The following is an 18,740-nucleotide window of genomic DNA, read 5'->3' on the forward strand; positions in this document are numbered from 1 at the left end:
TCTTTTCCCGTTTTTTTTTCATTTGCATTGTTCGAGCCGTGATAAGTTTCTGTCTTAATCTGGTTATTCGAATACTTATATACTTTTTTCCCCCCTTTTCTCGATTTTCCCTTCGCACTCACTACAGATTTCGGTATCGCGCTTTTCCATATTTTCAGTAATTTAATTCTCTTGTGTATAATTCCTTTGACTGTTTTTAATTTGACCTTAGTCCGAATCAAGAAAATATGTTAAGAAATGTTTCCGTGTAAATCTTATTGTATGGTGGTGTAAAATTGATGCCAGCTTTTTCTTGCGATTAGGGTTTTGAAAGTGCAAGAGTCTCATTTATTAACCTTGGGAGGAAGGGGGGGAGGAGGGGTGCCAGCATTTGACAGTACTCTTCCATCAGCAGGTGGGGTGCTGAGAAAGCTACCTGCGAGCGAAGGGGAGGTGCCGAGCAACACTGCCACAGGGAGTTGCTGTAAATGATTTCATCGTCTGTGCTGGGTGAAACCGGTTCTTGGTGCTCCTACACTTTTCCGATACATTTCTGCCAGCCTTTTTAGCGAAGTGAGGTCATATGTTCCAGATTCGAACTCTGGTCAGGCATGAATGTATCACTTAGTTTGTCCCGTCATAATTTTAAAAATTGATAATTCATCCGTATTAACGCGATTAACTCAAGAGGCAGAAGAGTGATGTAAAATAACCGAAATAGAAATTGATGCATTTGTGCCTGGTGCTAGCGTAATGACGAAGTTAACTCTTTATGAATGATGAAATAGGTAGCCCCTTGCGCTCAAATACACTTATACCTTGGCCAAAAAGAAAAAAAAAATCAACTTATCGCTGATCTCTTGCTACATTTGGAATACAGCCAAAAAGCTATGTAAAGCAATGCAATTACATTGTGAATGTTTCACATCCTATAGTCTTTTTTTTCTCGTAGCGGGGGCGGGGGTTCATTCATTACAAATATCTAGGAAAGGATTTAGCAGCAATCCGTGATATACTTAAATGTCATAACATGATGCGTAGCCAGGGTTCTTGGGTCCTAGCCTCTGATAATTATGAGTTTTTCTTTTTCGTTGTTTCTTCAATATTCATCAATTTCCCTGAAGCATCATGCATCCTCTGTCGCCATTGGCTATATGTAAAAGTTGACATAAAATGAGTAAAATTCGAAAAGAAAACACAAGAATCTACTTTTCTCATAGCTTGCCAAACATGCACATTTCCGTATTTTATGCTTTCAGCGCTATCATTATTCTTGGCAGGCAATGGAATTGAAGCAACTCTCACAACTAACGTAAACTACATGTCACTCAGGCATGACGATTCTCGCGAGCGAAGTGGATTTTTTTTGTATTGGCACATGGTAGCGCAATAACTATCTTCTGGTCTCCTAGATTTAAATCCGTACTTTTTATTCCAGTTGAATGATTGACTCAGAATTTCGGCATTGAAGGTTTGGGTTGTATTTGGGTTATACGTATTGTGTTTTTGGTGCGATAGGAAAAAGCAATCCCAAAGGTTCGCACTGAACAGAAAATTGCGTGCTTTCCCTCTCTCTCTTCCAACTGCGTCCCTGTCTCTCACCCGACGTCCCCACTATTTAGGTAAACTGTTGTTAGAAACACATTTTCCGAAGAATATCCACAGTGAAAATAATATTCCCCAATTGTTTTGATAGGGCGTTTCTATTGATCCGAACGAAGTATCTCCGTAAGAGGACTAGGGCCTCCCCGATGGCGCAGTGGTAGAGTCGTCACCTTTTAATCAAGGGGTCCCGGGTCCGATACCCGGTGGAGGCACATAGTGGTGCGGAACCCACTATAAACTGTAGGCCCAGTCCCAAATAGCCTTTCTGTGCACAAAGTGGGCTTAAAAAACAACAAATCAATTCAATTCAATTGATCATCTTATCAATATTTTTATATCTGCATGCACCTGCTTAATTTAATAGATTATACATTTATATTCATGGCGGGCAGAAATGTGCGAGAAAACAATGCATATTTTTCAGGGAATGCACGAGTCAATAGTAATGTATATTTTACGGTATATACTCTTTTATATTGCATTGATTCAATAGTATCCTTATTTCCTAAAGCAAGAGTGAGTTTCTTTGCACACACCACGCAGGTCCTGCTTGACGTAAATCTCAGATGCAGTAACTTCACGGTTGCCGTTTGCCACCACGCTTTGGCTTTAATTCGATCCCCGGTGGGTGATTCGTTCGAGATCCTGCAGCAGTTTTACACGTATCTATGCCTTGAGCATGTCACTTGCAACAGAACCAATAAAATGAAACTTTCTGCACCGGAATGGGCGTGAAACTCTACATGCACCAATGATAAGGTGCTTTCAAGAGGCATGTGCCACGTGCAGCATGTCCCTTCGGTCCGAATGTTCATTTACGACATCATTTCATCATGCCTTACACTTCGGAATTTACAAGAGAGAAGATAGTCCGCATTTTCTTGTGCGACGGATCTGCTGCACTTCAGATTGCTACGACCCATGGTGAGGACGATTCATGCGTCAGGCGTTGGATTCGGTGTTGCGAGGAAGAAGGGGACCAAGGAATGAAGTCAAGACCCAACAAAGGCCGGCCGAGGAAGACAACCAGGGAAGAAGATGCAGGCATTATTGAGATGAGCGAGGGCAATCCCTTCATGGCTGCAACGAAGATTCGCCAAGAGTTGAAACAATAGTGCCATGCTTCAACAGTTCGGCACCGTCGAGCGGCAAAGAAAGAAGCAATGATGCATTTCCATCACGAAGCACAGATCAGTTTTCTTTACAATATTTACCAGTTCCTCAAGAATTTTGGCAGAACGTAATTTTGAGCGACGAGAAAGTATTTTCGTCTGACGAAAATGGTCACGTTCATGTTTGGGGGCGCAACAACACTCGCTACGGCCCCGAGAACATTTCTACCCATGCTAGGAGTGGCAGGATATCCGTGGCGGTGTGGGGATGAATCAGTTCGCCTGGAGTAGATGGATTGGTGGAAGTGTCCTCGAGAATGAATTCGCAGGAATACGTCGCAGTGCTGGAAAACCACATGCTTCCCATCGCGCGGAGAAACACCTTGAAGATGAGATTCCGCACGTAACTTTCGATCAAGACAACAGCAGCGCCATACGTCGAAAGCGACCACCACCTGTTTTAATCAGCACCCAGGAATTTCAAGAGTAGATTGGCCAGCGAAGTCTCCCAATCGAAAACATTTGGGCGTTGATGGTGAGAGAGTGAGAACCTAGACAGTTGAGAACAATGGAAGCTCTAGTGGCTCACGTGTTTGATATTTGGAAGAGTTTAAGGAGAAGACCAAACATCTGCTCGTGCAATCCTTGCCTCGTCGACTAGATGCAGTGCTTGAATCCAACGGGGGGTGGACACAGTATTGAAACCCCTCACGGTTTAACCGATGTTCTTTGCTACATCCCAGAACAAACTAATTACACACATCTCCATATGCAACTTATCTTTCCAAATCTTTCTTATTGATACCTCGGTGCTCATGGTTACTTTTTTACACATCTGTACCATTATATTATATTCTATAATATTACTAATATTCACATTATTGACAGATATTTGATTCACATGAAATTCAAATGCGCAGCACACATGCAGCCATTCCTAACACTTAACTATTAGTTACATTACACCTCTCGCGTTGTCACAGTTCTAAATCAAGGGTGCCCAAGGGGGGGGGGGGCCTTATGGCGCAGACTGTGATGGAAATTTGACTGAGTAAACAGGGCACACGTTGATGAATTACGTTATCAATTAGCCATTGCTGTTATACAAATAGTAATTTGTAGATTGTCAGGGGAATTGTTACGGGTAATAAGTAATATCGGCCGGGGGGGAGCGATATCCAACTCTTACATATTAGGCCTTAGATTGATAGGGAAATTATGGTGGGCGATTAATGAAGTTAGTGGGATTTTCAGATAGCTGGATTGATAATTATTTTGGGGGGCAGGGAATCCCAACTCTTGTGTATTAATATTACGTCTGAGATTGCTTTTTTGAAGGGAGAAATATCAACACGAAGTCTAAAATTGGCATGGAAATTTTGTTGGGAAGATTGAGTATTAAATTTGAGGTGGAGGGGAGGGGAATGAAGTTTTGATAAAGTGTTATGTCTTAGATTGTGAAGGGATTTCTGACGATTAAGAAATTGACAAAGGTTTCGGCGGGACTCGAACCCGGAACATTCGGTGTCTGGATCGTTAGTCCACCACTAACCGCGCTTGGCCGCAGAGCCGGTTCTCTTTGGTGGCCAAGCGCGTTAAGTGGTCCACTTCCGATCCCACGAAATTTCCGGGTTCGAGCCACGGCTTCAGAATTGGTATCATGGTATCAATTTAATCTAATCGCCACTCATCCTCATTAGCCGAAAGTGGCAGAAGAGCGATTTAACATAACAAAAGATACAAAAAACTTTAACACTCTAGTCATTTCTGATCAATAGATGCGTATTAGCTTTGATTGTTGACTCTTTAGTGATAAGCTTACCATTATTATTGTTAATATGAATTGCCGTCCATTAACAGAAGGACGGACGAATCGATCATTTAATTCATGTCCTTTTTTTGGTATTTGTTGTCCTTCGGATCAGCTTCGAAACCTAAGGAAATTATTGGATGTTTGTCTGAAGTTAGTGACAATGTTTCTTTAAATTCCCGTCGCTCTTTCAGCCGGCGCGGGAACCACATTTATGGCAGTGATCCTCTGTTGCCGCGTTTACCTACGAAGGACCTCGTGGTCAATCAATCAATTAGGCCTACCGCTTGGGCAAGAAACGATAACTTTACAAAGCCCCCTTCCCCGAAGCAGCCAGTAGGGAAACAGGATTTTGTCAAAATAACCCTTCTGCTCTGTGAATGAACACCGGTTCTAACAGCGTTTCTACTTAATTGGAAATTATCCATTGTTTTTCTTTTTGATTGACCATATATTCTATCTTTAAATTTCGAGACATTTCAAGAAATCACCTCTTTTCTCATCTTCAGGCGAACAATTTTTGCTACGTCTCTAGTGTGATTGGAACTATGATAGTCCGTGATTTTGCTCCAAATCCGGTCCGCTAAACAAGCAGTCTTAGATGCCCATTCGAAATCGACAGCTATAGAGCAAAATATGTTTGAAGTGAAGAGTCTTATTGAAAGAAACATAGCTCGACTCACCCTCAAATTTGAATTTTTTTTAGATAACTTGCGTGCACTTCGTATAGAAGGCACCACGAGACTGAAAATTCACACTATTTGGCATGGCAAATAGACCTTATTCCAGCTTCGCTGAAAGTTCGATGTATATAATAATTGTCAGTCATTAAGTTCAACGCCCTCTGCGCGTGTGTTGTGATGTGTTACCTTGTTCCAATTTTGTTTTAATTCCATTTCATGCTCAGAAAGGCTACCCGAAGTGGGACCTACACTTGAAAGTGGGATCCGAACCACTAGGCAGGTGTCTCCACCAGGAATCGAACCTGGGACTCCGTGATTATAGGGGGTTAACGTGTTCATGGCTTTACATTTTCGTGAATTCAAGGAAGCCAAGGTGAGAAAAATGTGAAGAAATGTCTTCTACACGGAACTAACTATGTGTGTGTATGTATGTAAAACTTTGTAGCACATCCATTTTCCTACCTTCATTTTATCATCATTACGTTGAATTTTGCACCAGTGATTTTTCACTACGTTCTAGTTCACGTCACTTTGAGTCGTAAAGTATTGTCTGTAATTCAGTTTTAGTATAGTTTGTAGCCTCTCACCCAAGAATTTTTAAGGTGGGAGAAGGGAGGTGGGGCTCAACTTCTGGAAAAAATAGTGCGAGTTCAATTGAGAATACGAAAATGGAGCGGAATGATTATATTGCTACAATATCTTCAGGAAAGTAAAGCGTAAAATTGAATTCTGCCTCTGAGTGAGTCCATGATATTGTTTATGTTTGAAGGTAATATATTAAACATGACTATCAGCATAACCGAACACATATAATGAGATGATTTATTAGTGTTACCAGGCTAAAGGTGTGGAGTGCGGCCTGTTGCCTCTTTCATTACGGAGTTCCACATGTAAAAATTGATCAGCTCTTATTGCGAGTAACCATTATAGGCTTAGATCAAATTCTGGTGTTTATATTTCAGTTCACTTCCTCAACAAATCCTTTGTCGATTGACTAGATTTTAAGCGGAGCGTCATTCAGTTGTCTGTCAGTGTTCTTTTTGCAGAAGTAACAGCAGCTCGCTCGCACCCACAGTGCCCCGCCCACTCGACGAGACGCGTTGTCTGTGCAGTGCAATAGCGGCTCGTGCCTAAAATAACAGGTGAAGAAGTACATTTATAGGCAATGTAAGTGTAAGTGTAAGTGTCAGTGCCCCCCCCCCCCCCATTTAAAACGTCTTTTTTGTCTTCATCCGTCCATCTGGAAAATGTTGTCTGCAACAAATTACACACTAAGTCATTTACTGGGTTCATTCTACAAACCACAGCTCAACACATGAACACAACACACGATAGGAAACGCGAAACACACACGCGGAACAAGATCTCGCGAGAACGCAACGATTTTGCCACAACCACTGGATGCAATGTTTTCTGTCGACGAGAGAACTGCTGCACCTAGATGGCGACACCCGTTCAATTCCAACGCTAGGTGACGTCACCGTTGCCATGACAACCGGCTAAAGTCTTCCGCAACCTGGCGGCGTCTGCTCTTGGTTTGTTTATGCTACGACGAACTCTTCACGTGCGTAGCGCCGAGCAGCGTATTATTTGAGTATTATCGTGTGCGTTCTGCTGGGAAATAGTTTAATTTAACAAGCAAATGAAAAATGTCAAAATTAATTTGAAAATTAGGTGAAAACATCTGCACTTGTTGCACTTGGCCAGCCGCCACTGGTGCAGTGCAGAACAGTGACAGTGTTGCCTCTCTATTCGATCTTTGTATTCTCTTTTGCCTGCTACTACACTTCCCATACAACAAATGGCAAAGCAATCAGGTAACTGTTAAATTGCTCTTTTCTAGATTTTGTATTAACACTTTCCACGGTCAAGATATGTTAACTTGGTTCTGTTTCGTATTCCCACAATTTGGTTTCGTGCAGTAGGGGTTTATATTGAAAAAAAAAAAAAAAAAACGTAGGCAGGTATTTTAACATTTTAATTTTCATCCGTTTCATGATTGTATGAAAGAATATGGTGGGAAAATACACTACTTGAGACAATATCACTAATAATAATTGGCCGCCGCTGTGCCCGAGCGTGGTAAGCCGTCGGCTTTTGATCTCGCTTCCGAAATTCCCAGGTTGGAGTCCCGGCCTGCGTATGATTGTTTATGAGTGTTCCTTCATGAATTTTATCATACACTAATCATCATCGTTGCGATTAGCCAAAAGTAAAGTAAAAAAAAGAAAGATAATAATAATAATAGTCATAATAATATGAATCTAGCCCCCATGGTTCCTTTATGATTGTCCTTTTATCAATTTAATCGAGTTATCATTCATCCTCATTGTTGCGATTAGCCAATAAATGGTAGACAAGCTGCGAAACATAAGATGAAAAATAATTACAGAATTTTCTCCGCAGCAGGAAAAATAAATGCTCCAGAAAACATGCAATACAGGAAAAGAGTGTCCTGTAATGCGAGTCTGTAAACCAAATGTAACTCACGAATGAAGAAGTTTACGTGAAGGTTTCGTCTTCTACAAAGCAATACAGGCTTGGATGGCGCAGTGGTAGTGTCGTCACCTTGTAATCAAGGGGTCCCGGTGGAGGCACAAAGTGGTTCGGATCCCACTTTAAACTGTAGGTCCAGTCCCGATTAGTCATACTGTGCATTGTGGACTTAAAACACCAAAACAACAACCAACCAACCAATACAGGGTTGGAAACACTACGGTTATAGGTTTGGAAACACTGCTCCTCTCGGGAACTACTCTACCAGGCGAAACTAGATGATATAAAATTCCGGGTTGCATAACCGTAAGGGAGGGAGTTTCTTCCGAATTCCTGTGTACACAAGTTATTGAAGTATTTTTTTGCCCTTGTGTCTGAATTCTTGAAGCTGAAACTGCGCATTTTATAATTTGGTTTCATACGCAAGTTTACCCCATCACAAGTGGCAATAAAGAGCTGGGTGATTGACTACTGTGCGCTAATGTTAGTTATTTTACGCTTTTAGCAGTTGGCAACACTATACAAACACCAGCAAACTCAAGTTTGTTTTTTCAAGGCTTCTGTAAAACGAGGGGCGTGTCAGGAAGAGACAGTTTGCAACCTCATTTCATTTCTTAGGTTTCAGACTTCATGTTGTTCTTGCACAGTGGCGGATTAAAGACCTTCTCACTCAGGGGGACAGATGGGCTTTTACTAACTACCGCCCGCCAAGGTTGGTTTGTTAGTGTTAGAACTAGTTTCTACGGGTTTAATCACACTCGGCCTCATTCGAGACTTTGGTATGATGTATAGAAAACATACCGTGCGACTTCTTCAGACATAAAAAGCTGATGTCTACCTGATTATTTAGAGATTTTGTTTACATTATTTACGAAGGCAATTCATTATCAGTAATTGCGAGCCTGTGCAGCGTGGTTGCATATATTCAGGATTTTAAAAAACACTGTTTTCATAGGTTCGTAGCGTTAAGAAGAATAAATTATTTATTGATTGATTTGCCTTATTTTACTTCGCTTTTTGTGCCACTTTTGGCTAACTTGCGAAGATGGGGATGAGTGATGATATGATGAAATTGATGAAAGGACACTCTTAAACAACCATGCCCAAGCCGGGATTCGAACCCGGGACCCCTGGCGTCGTAGCGCGGTGTGCTAACCACGCCGCCACGGGGGCCGGCAAGAAGAAGAATCAAACAGAAAAACTTTACCAAGAAAAGTTGTTTCACTTAATGACCTTTATACACTGAAAGTTCATGTGCTGATACGCTGTATACGTATGTTGATTATGCTCCATATCCAGAGACTCCAGGCGGGAGCCGCCTTTTCCAGGGATGTTCACTTTTGGCTCACTTCAGTAAACTTGCTGCTCAAGTTACCTCGTAGTTTTGTTACTTTACGTCGCATTTCTGTAACTTTTGGTCAATCGCGACGATGAAGAAAAGTGATTACATTAAATGGGTCGGTGAAGGGACATCCACGAAGAGCACCCATGCACAGGCTGGGACTCTAATCCGGGAACTTCGGTGGCGAGATCAAAAGTTCACCACTTAGCGTGCTCAGCCACCGAGACGGTTGTTCCCGTTACCTAAACCAGGTGTCGCGTCAGGCGTTGTTTCCAACTCGAAACATTGGCAGAAATGAAGGTGAGGGCAAAAAACGTAGGCGGGTGTCAGTCAGTGTTGCCACATGAAGGGAAATTTCTTCAGTTGCCTACTTTAACATAGTTTGAGCTTTCATCTCAAAACGAAACAATTGGCTTGGTTTAGCAATAAAATCTAAATCTTCCGGGAAAAAAACATTTAAAAGTTTTTAATTTTATTGTTTATTGATTTGGTTTATTTTACTTTGTTTTTCTGCCACTTTTGGCTAATTGCGAAGATGGGGATGAGTGATGAAATTTATGAATGGACACTCTCAAACAGCCATGCCCAGGCAGGGATTTGAACCCGGGACCCCTGGTGTCATAGCATTTAAAAGTTAAACATTTTATACATATGAACATGGGTCAACGATAATATTTAGTTATTATTATTATTAATAATAATTCCTTTACATGAAGGGAAAAAATGGGCGAAAAGGGGAAATTTTACACCTTGCAAAGGGAAATTGTGCTTACAGATTGTGGCAACACTGGTGTCAGTGTACCCAAACAGTTTGCAAAACCGGTTCCTCCTTGCAAATCTGACACGTTTCAAGAGAACGTTGACTTGAAGAATCTCTTGCTTGTCTGCTATTCTAGCGTGGAGAGAGTTGAGCTATTTTCTCTAAACAAACAGGCACACAAGATTAAGGATGTAAGGATTGTGGATGCAATGACTATACAAATGAAGCATGACAAATAGTTGCGTAAATTGTGTTAAAAAAAAAGATTTTGGACATCTCTAGTGGACGTCGTTGAGGAGGAGGAAGGCACAAGGCCCTAGCCCTCCGAGATTTCAGTGAACCCCCAAATTTTCCATTACTTTACCCATATATAATGTTTCTGTATTAATACAACTTAATATGTGGCAAACTATATCTGTATTATTAATGAATATTATTTATATAGAGAAAACCGTACATAATTTATGATATATATGTAGTATAGATAACTTTGTATATTTTTCTTTTTCTTCTTTTTTATTTTGAAAAATATATGATGCTAGTGATTCTAAAATAAAAACGCTTTGCATTAGTGTTGCCCTTGAAAATTCAATGACACAACCAATCGCTCAATTCAGGCATTACAAAGTTACAAATCTGCTAGAGAAGGATACGTAACTTAATATTTTTATTACATAAGTATTGCCATTGGCATTCATAAAACCGACAATTTCTAACTTTCATCACAAATCCTGAATGTTCTCAACGAAGTGAATCTAATGGAATACGTTATATACAGCTGCGCAACAATATTGGATATCCATTTAAAAAAAAAAAAAAAAACATCTGCTGTACATTTAGAAATGGTTTAAGCAAGAAGTGCGGAAATGGAAGGTAAAATGATAGCTACGTTTCGTGGTTCATTTCAGCTTCTGGCCTGTTTTTCAAACCCGTTGGGAACGTGGACATACTGTGGGATTGTCAGAATGAAATTTGGTGGCGAAAGACTTCAGGAATGTATGGGTATATTTGGGGATTGTCCGTGACACCGAAGATTCAGAGAGAATCTCTGCTCGTTGAGGAGAGATTGCTCTCTGGTGAGGCGGCAGTAGTTTTCATGTCTTATTCCGATTGTACAAGTCTATTTTTCATTCAAGCTAGAGAGCAAAACATTCCTCCCTTTCTCTGAGGAAACCTGATAAGTGTGAAGACCTGTAACGCCCCCTATCAACCAAATCCGTTTACTTCAAAGCAGTGTTGCTACTTGTTGATTTAAAATGTCTCTTTCAGACGTAAAGGATTAGTTTTTTGCACAAGGAGGAGGTTCCATAACTGAAACAAGAGCCAACGAAGCAAAAGAGACAACTTCTACACACAATTATATTCCTAAAAAACACAGGGGATGTGAGAGAAAAAATAATGAAAATGTCAACTTTCTTACTATTATGCTGATACACACATACATACAGGGTTTTCCAAAAGTAGTGTTCGGATTGAACTTTTGCTTTAGACAAACGGGAAAGTGAAACCAGTGTGATTTCTATTTTTATTTACGATTTCTAGGGTAGAGCCTGTACACCCTAGAAATTGATGACCTTGAATTTGCAACTTGTGTTCACAATGTCACGAAAATGCCCTGAAAACAAAGGAAACCTGCATACCACCACCCACCACGTAATGAATACTCACAAATTTGGTGCCCTAGCAATTACATATAATGTTCTAACACAAACAAATAACAACAAAGCTTCGGTGTCAGGGGCATCGGCGGGATTTTTTTTCCTGGGGAAGGGGTTAAGAAAGGTAAAAATGAAACTGCTTCAGTTTGAAGTTATCCTGTGCCTGCAATGGTCTGTATCAGTAGGTTATCAGTCTGCTTGTAATTATCTGTCCTTTGTGATAATAAAAGCAGTCCTTTGTGATAATAAAAGCAAACTACTGTTGCTGAAAATGAATTGTATGCGTTTAATATATAATTCTATGCTGACGTTCATTTTCAGTGGGGTGCAACAACCCTCCTTACGGTGAGTGGCGTGCCCAGGGAATACTGACCCCCCCCCCCAACACCCCCTTGAGTACGGCACTGCTTACGACCCACACCCCTCCGAACGTCCATCTGTCCTGTCAAGTAGGTAACACAATAATAATTATTAATTTTCATGTCGTATTTGAGGAATAGTGTCTTCAAAAGGCATTTCGGAAAATTTCCTGTTCTAGCGCATATATTCGTAAGTGAATGATATAAATCATTGGCGCATATGAACCCCCTCACTAGCCATAAGTATAATAATTTTCTATTAATTAAGAAAATACGAAATATATAGAACAGAGGCAGACTATTTTGAGCAGCATTTCTCGTCTCCTCTACGTGTAGGACACTTATATCCATATGAAAGATGACTTTCGCTATGTGTAGCCATTTTACCATAATTTCAGAATAAATTTACAATTCAGATTAAAAATAATTTTCATTTATGAATAACTAGTATATGAGGGGGGGGGAAATATTGAAAAACTGTGTTCAAACAGAAGAGGGAAAATAAAAGAGTAAAAAGATAGAGGATGAAAATAAAAGGCAGAAAATTAATACAGAGTTCGAGTTGGAAAGAAGATCAAACAGAAGGGACAGAAGGTGAGTGGAATAAGAAAGAGGGACAATAGGGAGAAGAGAATGACACTTACAAACTTTAAAAATGATCTATTTCATGCACGAAAACCTTGAATTAAAATTATTATGTTAGGAGTGGAGAATATCAAAACAGACTGTAGAGGAGAAAACAACCCTACAGAATAGTATAACAGTGCCAGAGCCTCGTTAGCCTGCAAAATGTAGTTTCCATAGTATACTGCATGGGAAAAGTTGACAAGGATGGGTCAAATTAGGTTAACCCACCCAGTGGCGAAGCGTGGTATCGCTGGAAGGGTAGGCACAGGCGTGTGAGTTCGTGTTGTTATGGGTGCGACTTTTTTAAAAATATAAAGAAATATAACCTTTAAAGTTAATTTTGAACATGTAAGAACATATTCTTGCATCTTTCAACGTACCTGAATAGTAACGCTTGATGTGTGCTAACTCGTAAATCGTATTTCTTCATTTTATTGAAAATTGATGCTTTAGATGTCATTCGAGTGGCAGTCCTAAATGTTCCGATACCCCTTCTTTCTTCCTATGCTTGGCCTGGTAATAGGCTTTTATGTATGATTTTGTAGCATTCCAGAGTAATACATGTCATTATTCCCCTTGCTCACTTCACGCTCACAACAATGAAAGCCGCCCCCCGTGGCGGAATCACATCGCGCTACGGCGCCAGGGGTCGAATCTCGGCCTGGGCATGGATGTTTGTGAGTGTCCATCCCTCAATTTCATCATATCAACACTCTTCCCCATCTTTGCAAATTAGCCAAAAGTGGCACAAAAAGCGAAGTAAAAAAAAGGCCGAGTCTGCTGCCACGCACGTGCCAGCAGTAAGAATAAGCGTCAAATTTGCTCCTGCCACGTAATTCGTCTGCTAAAAGGATGTTACAAATCTTAAGAACAGATTAAGACGAGAGAAATGCGAGTTTATGATTAGTGGGAATGAATGTGCAGGTAATTTAGAACCTTTTTCTTTAGAAAGCATTTAGCGATATTATTTTAATGCGAACAGAACTTAACCTAACTACGAGAGCATTTAGGTTTATTATTAGAAGAATGCTGAGGGACATAATCTTAAAACATTTATGTGAAAGTCATCGCTATAACTTCACAATATGTGTTACAGACGTAATTGCATACATAGCATGATGAAATCACGATAAAACAAAGACCGAGTTTGCTGCCACGCGCATCTCTTTTGAGGTTCCAGCAGAAAAAGAACGTGGCAGCAGACCACCAAAAAAGGCCAATCAAAGAACAATAAAAAAATAAATGAGCGAAAAGAAAAAAACAAGATAAAATATAACAAAAAAAACAACAACGCAACAGGAGTAAATCGAGAAACTAACGAAAACGCAGAACACTGGGATAGAAACATTTTTTTCGCCCTCGGAACAAGTTGTCTTTGCCGTTCTACCCTCACCTTCCCTTTTCCTTTGTTGGACATCCCGCGCTGGACAACAAAGGTGTGAAGCCCAGTTTGTACCGTGTGTCCAGCGTTGCCAACCTTCCAATCAGGAGTGTGCTGATAAACTCTTAAATTTTGCTAAATGCAACTAAATTGGGCTCGGATGACTTAGGTCTTAAGTTCATTTTATGCATCTATTTTGGGGGGAGTTGTTATGTGAACATGTGCTGTGATTAGTTAAAGAATATTGGTAATTTCCTCCATTAAATTAGTTACAATGATTTAACCAATATAATTGGTTCAGTATATTGCTTGAAAAAGTTTGAGAAAATTCGACGACTACAAAAGGCGGCGGCTTGTTTTATCTGTGACCCCAACTTTCTAGCAATTTCATTCAATAAAATGTTCCTCGTGAGCTAAGTAAGGAAAGATAAAGAAAAGATGAAAAGAAGACGGCGGACGAGATGTAGCTGGATCGGCATGCTACCTTTTGTTTGAAACAAATAAAATTTGCGATTTTATTTAAATTAATTTTTTCAAAATATATTCCTCTGAATTCAATTTATCTGTCTCCCAGGGGCGCATGTTTATAGATTATGCTATATTTCATCATTATTCCAAACACAGGGTGCTAGGTGACAATGAAGTTCAAATTGTACTAAGTTTAGCACGATTATGCTAGGGTTGGCATCACTGCTTGAGGCCGGACTCAATGTGTCCATTTCGGGCGAACGCGTCCCTGAAATTATGCTTTCCCGCATGAATCTCATAGAATGTTATGGGACCAGCTGAGGCCCTCGCAGATGTTGCTCGACACGCGACGATAGAGTCTCTGGCAAGGATGGAAATTGGTGTAAATTATCGTAAGGCCTAGAATTTCAGTTTTCTTGTATGAAGGCGTCGTTTAATGACATTATATGTAATAAAATAATCCGTAATAGCCAATTATATTAGGGTAGGCCCGCCCTCCGGACCTCTTATGACGCTTCGCCACTGAACCCACCCTGTCAAAATGTAATTGGCAATCGCGATGAAAATAAAATGAAAGAGATTCTAGGGGGGTTTAGAATTTCCCATCTGGGGGATGTTAATTCTCCCTCGTACAGAAAAATCCTGCCCCCCCCTCCAATTTTATTTTTCTCAGAAAACATCTCAGTATCTCCCCACTTATCATTAATTTCTGTCTAAATTTTTACAATTTCCACTTTCCCGGCAGCATTACGAAAGATTCTGATGTAAATGACAAGATTTTCTTGATGATGTCGCAATAAACCAGCAAACCCAATTAAAAAAGAAGAAAACGGCCGTGTGAATAAGAACGCTCTGAAATCACCGAATTTTCACACAGTAACTGTTCTAAAGACGCGTCTTCACGTTTACGACTGGCGCTACATGCTACTACTTCTTTTCAACATTCAAGCAGGGGCGGCCGTTCATAAGGACGATACCGACGCCGCACTGCCATGTGTAACCACAAGAGAACAAACATTACATTAACATTTATATATTCGCTTTTACATTGTCTGAATTGCAAATATTCCATTGCTTATAGATCGTTGGTTAGTCGGTTCTGTATTCAATCTTCCGCGACAATTGCGAAGTTTGTACGCCATCGTACGGAGGAATACGGAACTTCGAGAGAAATGTGGCGGGGCGGCGTCCTCCCACTTTACGAGACGTAGAGCATTCTCAGGCGCGGCCGCGAGGGGTAAGAGGCGAGGGAACTTGCTGAATAACACGCGCGGGATCTGTGGCTGGGAGGACGGACGGTTTGTCGCCCGAAACCCACCCCCTAGGCGAAACTGGCCCTCTCTCCGGAGAACGGTAAACAATGAAGAGTTGCCAGAAGCAATGAAGTTAACATAAGAAAGAAAATTACCAACCGTTGAAAAATATCATTCTGTATTCCATAATCTTATTTTCTTATGACACAAGAGCAGAGCAATATATAAGGCAATTTCCAATGAGGAAAGAAAATATCGGTAACTGAAAAAGTACAGACTCTTGCTTCATTTTTGTTATTTACCGTCGCTTTCTGCTACTTGCTACTTGTATTGACACTTGTTGTTTCTTAGTTTTCCTTGGAAAAGTGAAGCTATTTCGGTATTTGTGTGTTGTAGTTGTGCGTTTGTCGCCGTCGCGATGAACAGTGTGGAGAAATTGTTGGTGCGAAGTTTTTCTGTCAGAAGTCTGGATGAAAAAATAAACATAAAAAACCTAAGCCGAATTTGAATCTAGAACAAGTGTCAAAGAAGGGAGGCCATGAGTTCACTCGCAAATTTCGTGTTGAAGGACAAAAGCATTAATTACAAGCATGTCTGAAGAAGATTTCTGGTAAGTTTGAAGTTTTTACTGTATAGCTTCTGGTAACGCAGATATCACCTATCCAGTGAGATATTTATTTTGGTGCCCTATTTCACATATTAATTAGTCATGTTGGACAGGAAACTTTTTCTGTGTAACTTTTTTACTAGAAATTTTCACGATCAATGCACGTAAATTTTCGTCATTGTGCTTATCAACTTGTGTAAAAATTAATATCCTTTCTTCTGAATCTTCCCCTCTGTTAAACGACTAAATCTGTTAGAATTCTATTTCTTCTTCCATCTTCTTCGTATTACTGTTAAATAATTATTAATTTATTATAATATGTGCAAACGTGTAAAACATGATATTCGGTAAACACGAACGTATCAATTTCTTATCACGTTGGCTGTTATACGAAATTCATAATTTAAACTCACATTACTAATAGAGCAAATTTGTGCCGGCCCCTGTGGCGGAGGGTTAGCACATCGCGCTACGACGCAAGGGGTCCCGGGTTCGAATCCCGACCTGGGCATGGATGTTTGTGATTGTCTATTCATCAATTTCATCATATCACTCATCCCCATCTTCGCAAATTAGCCAAATGTAGCACAAAAGGCGAAGTAAAATAAAGCAAATCAATAGAACAAATTTGTGAGCTATCGCCCCTCCACTTTGGTTCACCACGAGCCGCCACTGCATTCAAGTACGTATATGACAGTCAGAAAATCTCATCCTGCAATTTCGAACTACGTAGTATACCTTCGTATCTGATGTGAAATATGTAGAGCAGGGGTTCTCAATCTTTACGAGATCGCGGCCCGGTAAATGCTTATTCCTTTAGGTCGATGCCCCAATTCTAACAATTTTACTCCTAAAACCTTTATATATTTTTTTACTTAATTAATATGCACAGTTAAAATTAAATATTAATAAGTAAATTATGGCATCGTAAGTAAAGAGAAATACGTACTTCCATTTTTGACAATATAAAATTAAGTTTAAATTAGTTCGCAACCACTAGATGATATCTTGTAGTTTCCTCAGGCCCACATCATTAAATTAATGTGCAAGTGCTGATTTTCATTGACGCGTTGCATTTGAACACCGAAATATCTATGACTATATCATTACACTCTGAAAACTTATAACTATATAATTAGATTTTAATTATGTCGATTGGAGAAAAACTGTTTCGAGAGAACCTCTCGCGACCCGATATAATTGGAGGCAGGGCCCGGTAATGGGCTGCGGCCCGGTGGTTGAGAAACTGATGTAGAGTGAAAAACTACGCGTGCCAACAAACGTGTCGCAAGATCACTCAAATTTTTTGGCAGTGAAGCACATGACAATGACATTCAGTGATTTGTCCACACACACACCCAACACCGCGTAAACTTTTTCACAAAGGCCCAAATTGTCAACTTTTTCATAAAGGCCGAAATTACACTCTAAATAATAAAAGGGGCATCCAGGTGGTTATTCTTTTCAGAGTAAAAATATCAGGGCTTTCTCCAATGCCGCAGTCTCACTAAAAAAAAAAAAAATAATAACAAAGATGGGCCAAATCAGGTTGGCCCATCATGTCAATATGCAGTTGGTAAGTTTCGCGATGATATTAAAATAAAAGTGTATAGATAATCTGGGATTTTTCCATAATTTTCCATTCGTGTAAAAATCACAGTAAATTCTCAATGATCAACTCGTATTTGCTGTTAGCCTAGGTAATTAACATATCGGCTAATGAAAGAAGAAAAACATTCTAAATTTCGTTTCGTTCCACGGTAGTTCCCAAGGAAGTGCAAGGAATTCCTCTCTCCCATCCCCAAATGACGCGGATCCCAAAACTGGTTGAATGTGCAGTCTTTTTAATACATTGCCATTGAAATAATAAAAATACGCACCAAATATTTAGTTATTCGATTATTCACTTTCAGGGCCGTTGCCCTCCCCTGCCCCCTTTCCGGACGCCAATGACTGCTTGCTTCTGAGAAACGAATGCAACCGAAAGTGACTTGGCCTTCCATTTCCCAGCAAGCCTCATACATATTCGTGCCCCATCAAAGAATAAAAACTACTTCACTCACCTTACTAGGTGTCAGTTGCACGACAAACATCAGAGCTGTAAAAGCCAACAAGGAAGTTGATATCTTCACCATTTTGGCGTAGTATTCTTCGCAGCAAGAGTTCAAGGCACGCACAACAACGACTACACCCTACAAGTACGCTCTCCCTGCAGCAACTGACTGCGACTGGGATGATCGCTGATCGTTGCGTTCCCTTGGTTCTATGGCAGATGGCAGATAGCGGTGAAAGCACATGGAGAAGGGGTTACGTCATCAGCGCTTTACACAGTGTTTCCATATGCACAATTTTTCCACTGAGCTTGGGATTTTCATCGATTAAAACAATTCTGCATCTTTTCTAGCCTCACAAAACAACACGGATTTGTCTAGCAGCATCCTCCCCAGGAAATTAGCTGATCTAATTAAAAAAAAGAATCCGCTTGCCAGCGATATGTAATAATATTGTGTTAAAAATGATTGTTTTATGTCAAAATATAGTTCTTGTGTTGATTGTTTATTTTACTTCGCTTTTCTGCCACATTGCCTAATCGCGACAAT

The 18,740-nt window shown here is 40.2% G+C and overlaps 1 protein-coding gene across 1 annotated transcript in view; it reads right to left on the reverse strand.

Moving 5' to 3' along the window:
- LOC145997354 (peptidyl-prolyl cis-trans isomerase 6-like) overlaps positions 1–18,405 on the reverse strand; it is a 40,055-nt gene extending 21,650 nt beyond the window's left edge. The window contains exon 1 of the mRNA XM_083134314.1: positions 18,204–18,405. Coding sequence (XP_082990440.1) covers positions 18,204–18,275 — 72 coding nt within the window. The 5' untranslated portion in view covers positions 18,276–18,405. The remainder of the gene's footprint in view (positions 1–18,203) is intronic.
- Between the last annotated feature and the right edge of the window lie 335 nt (positions 18,406–18,740).

Source organism: Lepisma saccharinum, chromosome 13 (assembly GCF_977018435.1).
Source record: "Lepisma saccharinum chromosome 13, izLepSacc3.1, whole genome shotgun sequence".
Lineage (NCBI taxonomy): Eukaryota > Metazoa > Arthropoda > Insecta > Zygentoma > Lepismatidae > Lepisma > Lepisma saccharinum.